This window comes from Sphaeramia orbicularis, chromosome 5 (genome assembly GCF_902148855.1).
Source record: "Sphaeramia orbicularis chromosome 5, fSphaOr1.1, whole genome shotgun sequence".
Taxonomy (NCBI): Eukaryota; Metazoa; Chordata; class Actinopteri; order Kurtiformes; family Apogonidae; genus Sphaeramia; species Sphaeramia orbicularis.
Genome location: NC_043961.1, coordinates 55304635 through 55321135, shown reverse-complemented (window position 1 = coordinate 55321135; position 16501 = coordinate 55304635). Strand labels below are relative to the sequence as shown.

General features: G+C 37.7%; 1 protein-coding gene across 21 annotated transcripts in view; it reads left to right on the top strand.

Moving 5' to 3' along the window:
- eif4g3a (eukaryotic translation initiation factor 4 gamma, 3a) overlaps positions 1-16501 on the top strand; it is a 72067-nt gene that overhangs the window by 50614 nt on the left and 4952 nt on the right. For 16 of the 21 annotated variants that reach the window (XM_030135153.1, XM_030135150.1, XM_030135157.1 and 13 more), the window contains 14 exons: positions 1222-1377; positions 1487-1684; positions 2741-2887; positions 2988-3224; positions 6103-6207; positions 8653-8791; positions 9117-9220; positions 10399-10489; positions 11712-11826; positions 12268-12491; positions 12862-12974; positions 13088-13260; positions 14556-14681; positions 16219-16300. In XM_030135153.1, the coding sequence (XP_029991013.1) occupies positions 1222-1377; positions 1487-1684; positions 2741-2887; positions 2988-3224; positions 6103-6207; positions 8653-8791; positions 9117-9220; positions 10399-10489; positions 11712-11826; positions 12268-12491; positions 12862-12974; positions 13088-13260; positions 14556-14681; positions 16219-16300 (2010 nt within the window). The remainder of the gene's footprint in view (positions 1-1221; positions 1378-1486; positions 1685-2740; positions 2888-2987; positions 3225-6102; positions 6208-8652; positions 8792-9116; positions 9221-10398; positions 10490-11711; positions 11827-12267; positions 12492-12861; positions 12975-13087; positions 13261-14555; positions 14682-16218; positions 16301-16501) is intronic. The other 5 variants (XM_030135160.1, XM_030135159.1, XM_030135161.1 and 2 more) reach the window with 1 other exon arrangement.

Sequence of the window (16501 nt, the reverse complement as noted above, 5' to 3'; positions counted from 1 at the left end):
CCTGCAGCATTAACTGGGGGAAAAAGCAAGAGGTAATAAACTGAGCACTTAACATTTTAATTAATAAGGTGATAAGAGATGGGAAGTTTCAATCGATGCTGATTCAACACTGAATATGTCATTTATATGATGAAATGATAAAGGCTAAAAGATGATGAATATGGTGATTTCTGTGCCCGTGGTCTGATGTGGCACTGTTCAGAGAGGGCTGTTGTCATGGTCTTGTCATGAAAATACAGAATTAATATAATATACACACATATATGTATATATGTATGTATATATATATATATATATATATATATATATATATATATATATATATATATATATATATATATAAAGAATATTGCAAAAATGTTTCTGTTCTTGGAAGAGTTGGAGAGGTTGGTGCATTGACAAAAGTTAAACAAAAACAGGTTTGGGGAATAATCATGTGTGTCTATTTGAACCAATAAAGAGACTGCCACGTTGTTTGACTTAATACAAGAAACAAACAAAAAAAGCCATGTAAATAGGAGACTGTAACAATATGCCACCATGTATGAGGAGCTGCAGGAACAAATGTTACACAAAGGCTTTGCCAAACAGTTTGAAAACAGCCTTATACGATCCAGACCAGTGGTTCGGTTCAGGAGGAGAAAGGTGAAGGTGGCCTCTGTTGTTGAGAAAATACGTCTTGATGCCAAAAGGTTCCTCAATTTAAAAAAAAAAAAAAAAAAAAAAAAAAAAAAAAAAAAAAAAAGCAGCACAGGTTCTATTAGTTTATGAAATATGGAAACTAAATTCAAGTGCAGTGATAATGGAGAACCTGCTCTTAATATTTACATAATAATAATAGTGAATGGAAACACATAAATTAGTATTTTCCTTTGGAGATTTTTGAATATTTGGTGAAAATTCGCAATACATTTGAATGAAAACCCAACAATGCAGCATAAAGTGAAGATGTTTATGCGTTCAAAAAACATTTTTTCTTACATATCAACACCACCCTTGGGAAGTTTGTCTCTTTTTTTAGCTTCATTGTTTACCTCTATAGTGGTGCAGATGGAATATGTGATAACCTTCAAGTCAGTAGGAGTTATGAAACCGTCTGCAAACATCAAACGTAATGTTGTGGAAAAGTTTATTAGATCCATGTCACACAATGTGGCTTGCAAATGAAATCTCAGTGTAAAAGCACCTCAAGGCTGTATTCTGTCTCTGCTACATTCATAGCTCATGAACATCGGCACACGGCGGCCTCCACCCAGGAAGATCATCATGAACGTGTCTGTGAATGATGACGTTCAGCTGAAAAAAGCAGAGAACGCCTGGAAACCTGGCATGAAGAGGGAGGGGCCTCAAGAGGATCCCGAGATGCAAAAAACACAGGTACTGACTAATGTTCAGTCAAAGCCACACAGGCTTGATTGATTGATTGATTAATTGACTGGTTGATGACCACAGTAATTAAATGTATTTTCTACTCGTTTGCCGTCAGGAGCTCTTCAGGAAGGTGCGCAGCATCTTGAACAAACTGACGCCTCAGAAGTTCAACCAGCTGATGAAGCAGGTGACAGACCTGACCATCGACACAGAAGAGAGGCTTAAAGGGGTCATTGACCTGGTCTTTGAGAAGGCCATTGATGAGCCCAGCTTCTCTGTGGCCTATGGAAACATGTGCCGCTGCCTGGCCACGGTAAGCTGTTCACAGACCCGGGAGAATGTCAAGTGTGCATGAAGTGTGCAGACTTTGACACATTTCACTTGTTTGTATTCAAATTTTTCCACTGTGGTTACAAGTGCATAAGAACCTTTATTTTTATTTAAGCAATGGTATTCATTGAGTTTAATTTAGCCGTGGATTTTAAGATTTTTTGTCGTTCATATTTTGCAATTCCATTTTTATTCTAGCACACTGTATTCAATTGCTATGTAGTAGTAGTAGTAGTTGTAATAGTTTAATACGTTAATACGTTAATTACTTTAAACAACAAACAAAAAAAACAACATATCCATTGTTCCATACACAATGAGACCAAAAGGGTTTTGGCTGAAGTTCAGACTTATTTTGCCTAACCCTATTTACAATTAACACAATGTTTCCACATGAAAACAAGCAAACAAACCAAAAAATTTCAATGTTATCACTGCTAAATATACAACAGAAGAGAATACATATTTGATTTTAATTCAGGTAAATCATGTCCTTATCTCAACTACCAATATTGATCCTAGTCTTTTAAACAAGTATTTTCTTTAGTCAATCCTGAGCTCTATATTTTTGAATAATAGTTCATTTGTACATCTTTTTAAAAGTTTAATTGTTTTAGACTATTGCTTGATTCACAGCAGAGATTGGTAAATAGTACCTCAAACTGAAAACTTAAAATATACCAAAACTATGCCATAATCCTGTTTTCATGTGACAACTGATGAGTATTTTACTATTATTTTTTTTCCCACTTGAATGTATTTTCTTACTGTTATTTCAGTTTTAGTCTCTAATAAACCTTATCCAAATTATTATTTTGAGTTAAATATAAAATGTGGAATGATAAATAAAAATAGCATAATGTACTCACAGAAACTGCGTCATAAGAAAAACACTTTCAGTTTTATTTTTTGGTGTGACTTACTTTCTTTATGTATGTTGTTTGTATCTGTGTCTTTAGATTCTTCTCTATTTAGTCTTAAATATGTTTACTATGTTTTGTTGCTTGTTACTGAGTCTGTGTCTTATGTTCACTTTTAGCTCAAAGTGCCCATGACAGATAAACCCAACCAAACAGTGAACTTTCGTAAGCTGCTGCTAAACCGCTGCCAGAAAGAGTTTGAGAAGGACAAAGTGGACGATGTGGTGTTTGAAAGGAAGCAGAAAGAGCTGGACTCTGCTGCATCAGTACGTAGTCTCATAAGCGACTCCTGGTCACAACAGTTTCTTCTCTACTCCAGTGTTTATGTCAGTGGGTTAATACGGTTTTATTTCCTTCATTCCTCAGGTGACGGAGCGAGAACGGCTTCAGGAGGAGCTGGAGGAGGCCAAGGACAAGGCCCGGCGGCGCTCCATTGGCAACATTAAGTTCATTGGCGAGCTCTTTAAGCTCAAGATGTTGACTGAAGCCATCATGCACGACTGTGTGGTCAAGCTACTGAAGAACCACGACGAGGAGTCGTTGGAGTGCTTGTGCAGACTTCTCACCACCATCGGCAAGGACCTCGACTTCGAAAAGGCCAAGGTGAGCTGCACCAAAAGATTTCAATTTATTCTTATTTTGAAATGAACAGTATTCATACTTACCTGTTCACATGACTAATGAAAATGAATACACCACTAATACTTCTACTAATTCTACCATGAACTGTTCAATTATTACACTTTCTGATGACGTTCATGTAAAACTGGCCTGAGCTCTTTTTTCCATTTTGCCTCTTTGGCTCAAAATAGGATTTTACTCAGGTTTTAAACTCTTTTAATCACACACAACAAACACAGCATTCCTGTTTTATTCAACAGCCTTTATAATAAAGTCAGTGTTGCAATATTTATCCTTATACAAAAATCTGCTTATATCTAAGCCTTTCATAATGTTTGAAAGTAGGTGCATTTCTCCTCTGACCAGAAATGGGATTTGCTTCTAGACATGTATCTACCTCAGCTTTAAGAAACTGTTCGCTAGTTGGTTTGTGTCCAACACACACAGCGAACTGTCAAGAGGCTGAGTGTCGCAGACTGCAGCAAAAACCCCAACTGAGGCACATATTCAGAACGTAGACGTGAATACACCTGAATAATATATCCCATATGTCTTCATCAGGAAATGCTCCTTCCAGAACATGTGGTTCACATGATTCTGAATATTGTCATATTTTCATAACAGTGTAAATTGAGTGTTCATGTAAATATAGTGATGCAGTATAAGGTCATAAAAGAACTGCACTGTCTCAGAGTGACTCTAAAGCATAGTTTTCTGGAGCTGTACTGAAGTCTGGTATTACTTTAGTTCTATAACATTGACACTTTCATTGTGTTTGAAGAAGCCACAGGAAGCTCTTAATTTAATTTAGCAGATATTGTTCCCTGTGGAAAACAACTTTTCAGAGTAGTAGTGATTGTGACTCATCATTTAGTGAGTTTTTTTTATTTTTTTTCATTTCATACAACGTTGAAGCTGCTTGTTCGACATCCACACAACATTAAGAATCTCACTGACTAACCAACCTCAAGTTTCCTCCTGATTTGTTTGTAAATGACTTGATTTAAATCTAAAGGCAGTTATTGCTGAGACATATTATAGGATTGTGTGAGGCTTCATGGGCAGAGGAGGTGATGTTAGTAGAGTACTGTCAGTCTGACTTTGTGTAGACATCTCTAGCCCCTTTTACACAGCACTTCTGTACTGGGAATATTCCACCATTTTTCCAGAACGATGTCTGTGTAAACGAAATAGTGGGATCATTTGGTCCTACCTCTGTCAGAGCTCTGTAACACCTCTGGAGGTAGTAACACAGCCATGACAAAGGTGGGATCATGATTCTATGTAAAAAGAACACCTCTTGTTCCACAACCAAGGTGTGACATTTTGATCACATATTGCATGTGTAACCCCTGCACCTGGGGGATTTAAAAATGAGTGTGGGTTGTGTACAGTAAACAAACATATCAACGTAACCAGAGTGATGTCAAACTGGGGAGACTGTAAAGGACGCTCAGAAGCTTGGTTTTAATTTGAATTGTTAAAATAAACATCACTGTGCCCTGTTGGTCCTCTGTTGTTGTTTTGAGCGCTAAGGCTGCTATGCTCAGGGTATTTCTGACACGCAAGTTATACATCACACTATACACTGCGCTGCATCAAGTGTATTTTTCTCATTTCTAGTCAAAATATCTCATCACACTTAAAATAAGACATAATCACCTAAAGAGTAATTTTTCAGTGAGATGTAAGAACTTATTTTTGGAGAATAGATCTTGAAAATCTTATTTCAAGAAATCTTACCAAGATAATTTTGACTTGTTCCACTGGCAGATTTTTTTGCTTGAATTAAGCAAAAAAAAAAAAAAAATCTTGAATTAAGCTAAAAATAAATAAATAATAATAATCTTGAATTAAGCTAAAAAAAAAATCTGCCAATAGAACAAGTGAAAATTATCTTGATAAGATTTCTTGAAATAAGATTTTCAAGATCTATTGTCTAAAATAAGTTCTTATACCTAACTGAAAAGTTACTCTTTAGGTGATTGTCTTATTTTAAGTGTGATGAGATATTTTGACTAGAAATGAGAAAAATACACTTTGTAAGATTTTGATTTTTGCAGTGTTTGATTCCGGAATGCAGGTCCGCTGTGTAAAAGTCCAACCAGTCTCACCTCTGGTACTCCTTTGGCTTGGCTGTGGAAATCAGTCAAGGGTGGCAAAAAGGGGGCATCACCATCTCACCTTTTTTTCTGGGATCTCTGTGTAAAAGTGGCTTTTGGCTCCCAGCTGGACTCGGCTACAGCCTTAAACTGACCCGAGGCCCTTCTCCTCACAGTCTGTTGTACTGTGAGCGTATAGTTTGTTGGCAATCATTTACCAGTCACCCTGCAGGAGGAAGGTGCTCTGACAGCAGTGACAGCGCTATAAACTGTATAATAAAGTGATATTAAGTTCCTTGGTTTTTCCACAAGATATCCACGTAGTTTACAAATATTAAAACTCACTTTCTGCTCGTTAAATCCCACTGAAGATAAAGATGAATCATCCTCCTTCCCCTTCAGATGTGTTTCATCTTGTTTAATTTTCCGAACATGGGCCTGTTTCGTCTTGTTTAATGTGGTACTTTTCAGAACATGGATGTGTTAAATTAATGCTCAGCCATTAAAGTAAATTAGATCTCTTCTTGTTCAGCTATTAAAGTTTGTTTTGTTTTTTTTGTTCCGCTGCCTAAAAAATGTTCCAGATTAATCTCGTATTCCTAAACCGTTCCTGCTCTGAGTAATAAACTAAACAATCAGTCACTGGAGTGAAATAATGTGTAAATCCCTAAAACCCGCCATCCAATAGATTGAGCAGAAATATTAAAGAGTATAACCTTCATGTCTCAGATTAACCTTCTCCTGTGTTCTCTCATCAGCCTCGAATGGATCAATATTTCAATCAGATGGAAAAAATCGTCAAGGAGAGGAAGACGTCTTCTCGGATACGGTTCATGTTACAGGATGTGATAGACCTGAGATTGGTGAGTGTGTCGTTGGTCATGTATACCTCTATGGGATGAGGTTCTGTTTCATGCACAGACCAGGTTAGCTGTTGATCCAGTGTTTTCCTCAGACGTGCTGTTTTATTGATCTTTCTCAGCAGCCTGAGTATCCTGGGTGTTTTTTCTGCTAACGGGAAACCCACTGCTGCCTAGGTTATTGAATATTAACACCTTTCCCTGACAGACTTGTGTGAAAGTACATTTACAACACAAACCGTGCAGAGTTCTCACCTTTCTGTGCTGCTGGATAACACATGATAGGGTTCATAGAGTTACATGTCTTATCTGTTAAATATAAAGTGGAGACAGCTCATTTATCTCGGACATAAAGACTTTAAACAGTAAAACTATTCTTCTTTTAAAGTCAAACATAAACCTACTGACACCTTAAAGCTGGCACTTAACACTTTCAACAGGTACACAGTCATAAATGTATGAAAAGCATTCTGTATTTTTTATTTGAAGTTTACTTTGGTGTGACTGACATCTGCTATAAATGACTTCCTGCCGGTTGCCTGGTAACATAACAGCTACAAAAAGAGACTGTTACTCCTCATTGTTGAAACCTATTGTCCATCTTGGTTTTTTTTCCTGTTTTCTTTTAATGACAAAGGGAACTCGGACAGGAAAATAACAATTAACACACTGTTTTACAGAAAACAAAGGTAAAATAGGAGTGTGTGATTATCTTTGCCAATAATTCATCTTGATTAGGATTATGTACAACAGGCTTTATTACATGGACTCATTGTATACCAAGTATTGTTTTTGATATTGTTTGTTTTATATAAATATTTTAGACCTACATTTCTAAAAAATAAATGAAAAGACCTTTCCAGGCTGAATTTCCAGACCTGAACCTACTGAAAACCTCTGGAATGTGATCCAAAAGAAGGTGGACACTCAAAGATAACACAAGACTGGTTTAGAGAGCATGTAAAGATGGATGAATGCTGTGTTTGAATCAGGGTTATTCCACTAAATAGTGACCTCGGAATGCACCATTTAACTATAACATTACAATTTATGATTAAAAATTAATATGACAGGGTTTCTGCCCTGTCAAAAGTCATTAAATAGATTTTGTGAAAATTAAGGCCTTAAATGGCATTAAAAAGCAGGAAATTCGATGTCCAGAGGCATTAAAAATTAAATGCACTTGATGGGGAAAAAAAGCATTATTATTCACAATTTATTTTGATTATATAAACATTTAATAATTTTGATCAGAAGTATAGTGTGATGATTGACAGTTGGAACCCTTTAACTGGCTATTGTTTATGGCCGATACACAAAGTCACAACACCAGATGCTGGTGCTGTGAGCATGCTCATGCCATGACAAAAGAGCAGGAGGGAATATTAGCAAATATTTGAAAAATGGGAAAATGCAAGTTTCAGCAGAAGTGATTGGAGGAGGAACTATCCAGAACCTGGTTAATGCCTGTCAATGGTAAATCATCATAAAACTATATATAAAACTGTATCTGCAGTTGGACATGGGCATTAAATTTGTTTAAAGTGGCATTAAAAAGCATTAAATAGGATTTGCTGATACCTGCAGAAACCCTATATGAGAATATGACTTTATTCTCTTGCATTATTCATGGTCTGAAAACACTGATTTTTGTCATTTTCCACACAAATGGTCCAAGTGACTATATTTGTATTTGTACTGTGGGAGAAGTTTGATCAGTCTTTTATTTACCTGTAAATATCTAAACCAATAATGCTCTATATGACTCCAATTGTATGCAAGTCGAATTACTTAAAATGACCGGCATCACAGTTTAATATCCAGTAATTTAACATCTCATGTCTTTTTTAAACTGTGAAGCCTTTATTTATGAGGTACTGACACTGATAGAGGCTACAAGGATGAAAGATGACCACTAATGCTATGCTCTGCAGGTGTCGGTACACAGGAATGTGCATTGATTAAATGGTGATTCCTTATCTACCACAGGCTGTTTGAATCAATGTCACTGTCTCCTCCTGAACAGTGAAAACACACACTTGAGCCTTGCTGGGTTTCACTGCTGTCAAATTTGAAATTAAAATTACCAAGGCCACTTAGTCAGAGCAAGGGTACAAAACAAAACAACCACGTCCAGCAGTGTAGATTGGCACAGATATTAATAACAAATGAAAGGCAGTAATGCAAGATAAAGCTGATAACCTTGTTAGCACATCTGTCTGTCAGTTATGATTATTGACTCATTCATCATTGAATCATTGGAATTTAGGATAACACCGTTTGACTGACAACTCATTTTATCTGCAGTGATATATCTGATATGATAAATCCACCGATACTCTGAAGATATTTACAGCCGAGAATTAAATGATTTAAAGAAAATATTCAGTTTGAAACCATTGAATCTGATACTGAGGTCATTGTTGTTTTTTTTTATTTTTTTAACAGCACAATTGGGTGTCCAGAAGAGCCGACCAGGGCCCGAAAACCATCGAACAGATCCACAAGGAAGCTAAGATTGAAGAGCAGGAGGAGCAAAGAAAAGTGCACCAGCAACTGCTCTCCAAGGACAGCAAGAGACGGCCAGGTCAGGCCTGCAGTCTAAATCCTCTTTAAGGCTTAGAGTCACATCGGCACAGCTACAGTGACTCAGGAAGCCTGCAAGCATACAGGCTCACTTCCTGTCCCTATAGCCTGCAGAGACGCCATTGTGCCCAACAGCAGACAGGAAGCCCCCCACTCCTTCCCATCTGCTACCTGACCTATAATATTTTATCATCTTATAGGAGTCAAAAACATCAATTTGTCATCTGCCTTCAGGGTCATTTTCCTCCACTGAAGGAAAAGTACAGTATCGCTATCACTTAATTAATATTTTGATTTCTATTTTTGATTTTTTTTGTGGCAAATAGATCCAAGAGAACAGCGTGTGCAGAGAGAGGAGACCTGGAACACTGTGCCCATGACGAAAAACAGCAGGACCATCGATCCCACAAAGATCCCAAAGATCTCCAAGGTCAGACATCATTCCACCCACCACGCTGTCCCCACCCACTGCTGGTGCACTCCAAAGTTACACCTCCATCAAAGCACCCAATTAACTGGATCAACAGCCTGAAAGGTGGAGTTGCAGCTTTTGTGATGAGTCTTTGCGTGTGAACACAGTCCTGGTGAAATAATGCCAGGTCTGCATCCTAATTCAAAGTGCTTAGATTGTTCTTTAGTTCATTGAGGGATGTGAACACAAACTGATCCTGTCCTAGACTGATCTACATCACTGGGGTCTCTGTTCAAGGGAACATACTACCCCTGCTGGATCAATGAGGTACTGATGGGAGAAAAAAAAAAAAAAAGCACAGCTAGTGGGTTTTTCAGCGCTCCCCATTGTATGCGGTATTTTCCTGGGTTCGGTTCCAGGTTTAGGAATCAGTATATTAGTTATACCAGTGCTATTATCGATTCTGCTCATCGCCCCGATTTTTTTTTATCAAATCACTATTTGATTCGAGATGAAATGAGATAATATTGGCACAGCATTGATTCTCATTTACATTTTCTTGGTTAAAAAAAAAATCCTGTTGCTGTGGAACGATGTTATGTTGTAATGTGGGATTATTAACTCTGGGTAACAGATGTGCTACTCAGTTAAACAGCAGTGTGTGGTGGTGTTTATGTATCTGTGTCAAATATATCACATTCCTGCAGTTTAAGCCCATGTTGCAAAGAAATATGTTTTATCATACTGCCAGCGTTTCTCCTGTCACATTTTATAGACAACAACATCATTGAGTTTCCTTGTGACATGAAGCTACACTTGGGGCTGTTTCTTTTTCTCCACTATCACTCCTTATTGTTACAAGTTTCCAGCAGCGTAGACACATGAGTAGGCATGCCATTGTTTTGTGATGCACAGCTGTCAGATAAACATGTCAATATCAATAAAAGCAGTTGATAAATTCATTTCTGTACCTGTCCTGAGGTAACTTTCTGAATGACAGGTTTTGTTTGATATCTGCTGAGAATAATTGCAGCTCAAACTATTGGAGTAAATATCCTGTAGGTGATTTGTTTTTATTTTTTGGTGTTTTTTTGGATAATGTTTGGGTCATTTTTGTTGTCTATTGTGTGTTGCTGTCTGTTTTCTTTTCAGCTTAATCAATGTAATGCTGATGTTAAATGTTTGTCCGTCCACAGCCTCAGATGGATGAGAAGATCCAGTTAGGTCCACGGGCTCAAGTCACGTGGGTGAAGGGCAGCAGTGGAGGAGCCAAAGCCAGTGACACAGGTAAGTGTTTACATTGTATTAAAACAGGAAAACTAACCTGGAGAGAAACTCCAACTACTCTATGTCCATCTGTCTTTTTTAAATAATGGTCTCTCCAACTGGGCAACAGGATAACACATACAGTCACGGAAAAAATTATTAGACCATCAAGAGTCATCAGAAACAATGGTTATGCAATCAAGTCCTAACTCCTGTATGTATCATGTGACTAAAACAGAAAAGAAAACACGGAATGCCTAAAAGCACTTTTTTTGTCAGTGCAGTGCCATAGCTATTGATGTAAGAACTTAAGTGATTTTGGTTATTATCAAGAAAACATGGAAAATGACTAAATATCAGCTCTTAAATTAAACTCTTATGAACTATTTTTTGTTGTTATCATTATATTTGTCCAAACAAATGTACCTTTAGTTGTACCAGGCATTAAAATGACCAAGAAATTGAAGAAAACAATGGTGGTCTAATATTTTTTTTCAGTGACTGTAGATTGTTGAGAGCTTTAGTTTTTGGATAAACTCCTCCTCCACCACGACACATCGATACAGTATTCACATCACCAACCCAATCCACCTGTCGATCTCCTGCTCCATCCTGCCCTCAGCCGTGAACAAGACTCCTCAATTTAAATCCTCCACTATTGGCAGAAACTCATTCTCAACCTGAAGTTGATAGATTTCAGTGGACACTGAGGTGGTGTTGACATACAAATATCTCGGTGTAAACCTGGACAACAGGGTGGACTGACAGTTTTTCCTAAGACACTACATATTTTTTACCGGTAAATTGTGGCCAGCTATTTTATACTGCTGTCTACTGGGGAGGAAGCAAGAAAATGGATAGATATCAGCTCTTACATAAAACTCTTATGAGCTATTTTTGTTGTTATCATTATATTTGTCCAAACAAATGTAGCTTTAGTTGTACCAAGCATTAAAATGAACAAGAAATTGAAGAAAATGAGGGGTGGCCTAATAATTTTTTCCGCGACTGTATGTTTTAATCCTGACAAATATGACCGTTTTAATCCTGACAAATATGACAGTAATTCTTTTATTACTGGGAAGTTACATCTGTTGGTCCGTTTGTAGCTATAGCTGACCTACGAGAATGTGTTTTCTTCTGCTCACGACACATTTGACTGGGTACACGGTGACTCTGGTGATTCATTAGAACTGATCTCATGGTGATTTCTGTTGTTCTTGACTTGTAAAACATTTAACAGAATTGTCACGAACGACGGGCACCAGCCTCAATCGGTACTCCGCACTGCAGTCAACGCCGCCAGCACAGCCCTCCAGCACTCCTCCAGACTTTGACTCCAGGAGATCTCTGGGAAGGTAAAGATCTCTCTGTTTTCAGGAAACATGCAGACTGTACACAAACACAGATGCTATGATGCTGTTTCCTCATGGTCATGGGAGCTGCCTTACACAACCGCTGGCCGCCTGAGTGATTTCCAATAGATTCTGGATGATCACAACAGCTTTGTGTTTTGTAACATTAACTTATACAAACCGTATTTTATTTGAAGGTATAGTGACAAGTTTAACACAAATCAGTCTGAGAATGGCTTTATTTATTCTTTGTAGTTTTAGTTTTTGAGATGTTTTGGCTTCACTTCTGTGTCCATCTTTATATACAGTCTATGGTTGACACTGTTTATTTCAAAACTTTAACTGGAGGATTGTAACTTATATTAAGGTTTATGTTTCTGACGTAGATGCACAGTGTTCTTTTTTCAGATGAGCAGTAACAGTCTGATTTATTCACCCTTTCACCAGTCGTAGTAGTACAGGGAGGGAACGCAACGAGAAGCCGCTAATCTCTGCCCCGTCGTCACGACCTGGTCCGTTCATCAGGGGAAGCAGTTCCAAAGAGCTGCTCGAGACCCAAACCCCAGAGGAGCCTCGAAGAGACCGGGAGCGGGAGGGCGCAGAGCCCCGGAGACCAAGTGTCACCGACGACAAAACAGAGTTAGAGCGCAGCCGAGTCAGGGAGCCTGGTGAGATAAACAGTCCAGACAAAACTGGATGCACCACACCAAAACAAGAACTATTCACCACATTTTGTCTGAAACAAAGCAACAGTGCTGAGATTTAATTTTGCCAGACTGTGAATGAGAACTTGTTCTCCATCCACACTCATGAATATTTTTATTTTACAAAAAAATTATGCGAACGACCATGTTACGAAATATGTCCACACACGAGAATTCATAAATGTCTACGTACAAGTCATTTATTACATACTTTCAATTTTTTTTTTTTTTAAGAATTAAATCAGGAGGTTGTTGTTAACATGTGGCTTTAGATTATGTAAACGTGCTTGTTCCTTGCATAAACCCTGTAGTGACTGTTCTATTTTGTCCACAGTAAAACCTGAGCCTGTGACCCAGATCCCAGACAGACCTGCCCTGACTGAGGAGGAGATTGAAAGAAAATCCAAGTCCATCATTGACGAGTTCTTGCACATAAACGATTACAAGGTAGAGGTTTATGTCAAAGAATAATTGAATCTTGTATGTCAGCAAATAGTCCTGTCAAGCAGATGTGTTTTGAACTTCCTCTTTCCTGCTCTCACCATGCCTCTCTCCTGCAGGAGGCCGTCCAGTGTGTGGACGAACTTGACTTGGGCTCTCAGCTCCACATCTTTGTCCGTGTTGGAGTGGAGTCAACGCTGGAGCGCAGTCAGATAACACGGGACCACATGGGCCAGCTCCTGTTCCAGCTGGTGCAGCAGGGAACCCTGCCCAAAGCCCAGTTCTACAAAGGGTCAGTCCTCCTGATGTCTGCACCATGTCATGTGTTCAAATCCTCTCACAGGAAGGAAGGACAGGGAGTTAAGTGTAGAACCACAGCTGTAATGTATACACAAAACAGGAAAGAGCAAGACTTTTGACATGGTACAGAAGGCAAGTTGTTAATGCGTGTCCTTTTCCCATTTTATACCCTTCCTCTCCTTGTAAATTCTTCTCTGGGAATGAGCACATTAGTAAAACTCTTGTTTAATGTCGACTAGAAAAAAAAACATTTTAAACTGTCCTCTTCTTCAGTTAACATTTTTACCATTTGCAATATTCACATGTGTTTTGATAAATATTCCTGATGATTGTAATATTTAGATAAATGCAAATTAAGAGTTTAATAACCTCATTTCTAGCGTGTTGAAAAGTAAAACTAAAGCCCTGCTCACATGGAACAAGTAGTACCTGTTGACCCGTGGGGAAAAATACAAAAAAACCCAAAAACAAATGGTTGTATGTTGTGCAGTGCATTCACACAAGTATTACATACAAAAGTTATCATTACTGGATTACTGTCATGCATGTTATCCATCTCTTCATCTTTTGAGATTTTGCACTCACAAAACTTGAATTTCCCAACTCATCCAACATAAATCTCCACCTTCAACAGCAAAATAGAGGTGCATAGAAAACAAGTACCTGTTGGCAGGTGATACAGAACTAATAGAACAGCAGGACCTGTGTGCAGAAATACGATCTGTAATTTACTTATATAATTAAGGTCACTGGCGACTTCTGCAATTTACCTGATCTGATTTCTTGCAATAATCCGGAGGTAATACTTGCCACATGCAAAAAAAAAAAAAAAAAAAGAAACTGCTCTGTCAATGATGAAAACTTGAAGTTATTTTTTGTTGTATTTTAGCATTGTGTGTTTTTTTTAGTTAAATGGAATCATTAAATAGAACACAAATAATCATCATTAATGTTACTCATTAAAGTTCCATTCTCATTTTCATTTAAATGGATGTCTGAGTCATGCTCTATCATCGAATGAGTCAATAATACAGTGATTGACCCTATGATCCACTGAAAATTCCACACATTGTTTAATACTAAATACAATAGACTGAGGAGGAAAACCTTTTTAAAGCTTTTCCTGCTTTCTGCCTGATGATGCTGGACGACATCAGTGATAAAACAGACTTATAGTTATTACTTATCAGGGGTCTACAAAAGAGAACAAGACAGGTCTCTGAGGTTGTTTCTTGAATGTGCATTGTGACGGTGTGACCTAACAGTGTTTTCCTTGTCTATTGTCAGGTTTTCGGACACACTGGAACAAGCAGACGACATGGCCATCGACATTCCCCATATCTGGCTGTACCTAGCTGAGCTGCTCAGCCCTGTCCTGAAAGAAGGGGGCTTCTCTATGAGAGAGCTCTTTAGGTAAAGGAACATTTTCTCACAAGCCATTTAGGTACTTTGTGTATTGCAGTAAACATTGCGTAACCTGTGGTGTAAATTCTCCGGTCAATTGAAAATAGAACTAGATGTTATTTACCACTTTCATTTTTTAGTTTTACTTTTCACCATCCTCACCAGTGTAATTTCTAATGCAGTTGGTGGACCTCCCACATTTATTTTAAAGGAGTCATATTTTGCTAAACCCACTTTTATTAGTCTTTGGTTCATTTATTTGTGTATTTGGACCCTAACAGTTCAAAAAGTTTGAATTTAAACCCTCCAGGTGCTGCAAAGCTATCTTTATATTCATTCCGGCAAAAATCAAGTGGATTTCTGCAACCCGTTTTAATTCCTTCTTAATTTGTCACGTTTTATAACTAGTTACGTCATGACATTTGCACATATAAGGTCCAGACTTCTGATGAACATTTCTTCAAGTACGACAGAATTGTTAGTCAGCAGCAGCGGTTGTTGTCCATACTGAAAATATGTCCAAATTTCAAGCTGATTACCTAAAATGTTCAGTTCTTGGTTGTATTAACGAGCACAAGTGGCTGAACGGGACAGAAAGCACGGTCAGCAACCTGGAGGGGGTGGGGTGTGAAGTGGCTCATGTGCATTTAGAGGGCCGGCACTCAAAACGACCTTTTTCATGTCATTACTCAGAAATAGGGTTGAAGATGGAGCTGTGGAGTTGAATTAATGAAGAATTCAGACCCAAGCATAGCATTTACAGTTTATGTAGAGCACAGGGAAATGTTTGAAAATGCATAATTTCATTTAAAAAAGCAACATATCACTCCTTTAAGTCTTAAATGACTGATTTCTTTGCTCAGAAATGTCTTAAATAGACTTTTGACAAATCTTTAAAATATCTAGTAATATGAAGTAAATGTTTGTTACATATGTGTTTGGTCTCATGTTTATGTGAATTTATCAAGCTGTAACAAAACTACAAACACATCAAGCATCAAAACAGTAACATCTAACGCAAAATTTATCAGCAACTTACTTTTACTATACCTTTAGAAGTAGGAGAATCTACTTCTTAGTACTTGTAATACTAATAATAACGGGTGAAAGTGGTTCCTGTTAATGTCACTTACTCCAGATGTTGATTGAGAGCAACACAGTAACACTAATTTGTGTATCTTTTCTATATCCTCTGTACTCCTTTGCTAGTATGGACATGAAACAGGTCTTAAATTATGTTCATAATAATGTTTAAAGGTCTTCAATGTATCTTGTTAAACCTGCTGAAATGCTGATTTGTCTTACTTTGTACTTCCCTTATTTGACGGAATCGCAGAATAACTTATTCACTTACAAAAGCTTTTTTTTTTTTTCAAAGAAGCTGAAGTTTGATAATAGAGATGAGTTACCTAGAAAGCAACTCAATGTCTGTAGCGTACATCTTTAGACTCCCATTTTACCACATCTTGTGTCACAATTAAGTAATTTTTTCCCCCCCAACTCCCTGCTGCAAAATCTAATTTGTGCCGTCTGTGTTTTTTGGCAGTGAATTAAGCAAACCTTTGCTTCCTGTGGGAAGAGCTGGGATCTTAATTTCTGAAATACTGCACATACTATGCAAACAAATGGTAAGTAACGACATACATTTATTCTGCCTGCATTAATTAGGAGCGCGATGAATTATAATTTTCCAGAAATCATCCAACATCCACATCTCAGTGATTCATTTAGACTCCAGTAAAACAACTGCATTTCACTCAGTGCCCTTTGAAATTGTTTTCCCTACTGATGGAAATGGATAAAAAGAAACAAGATATTCAAAGAAGTCA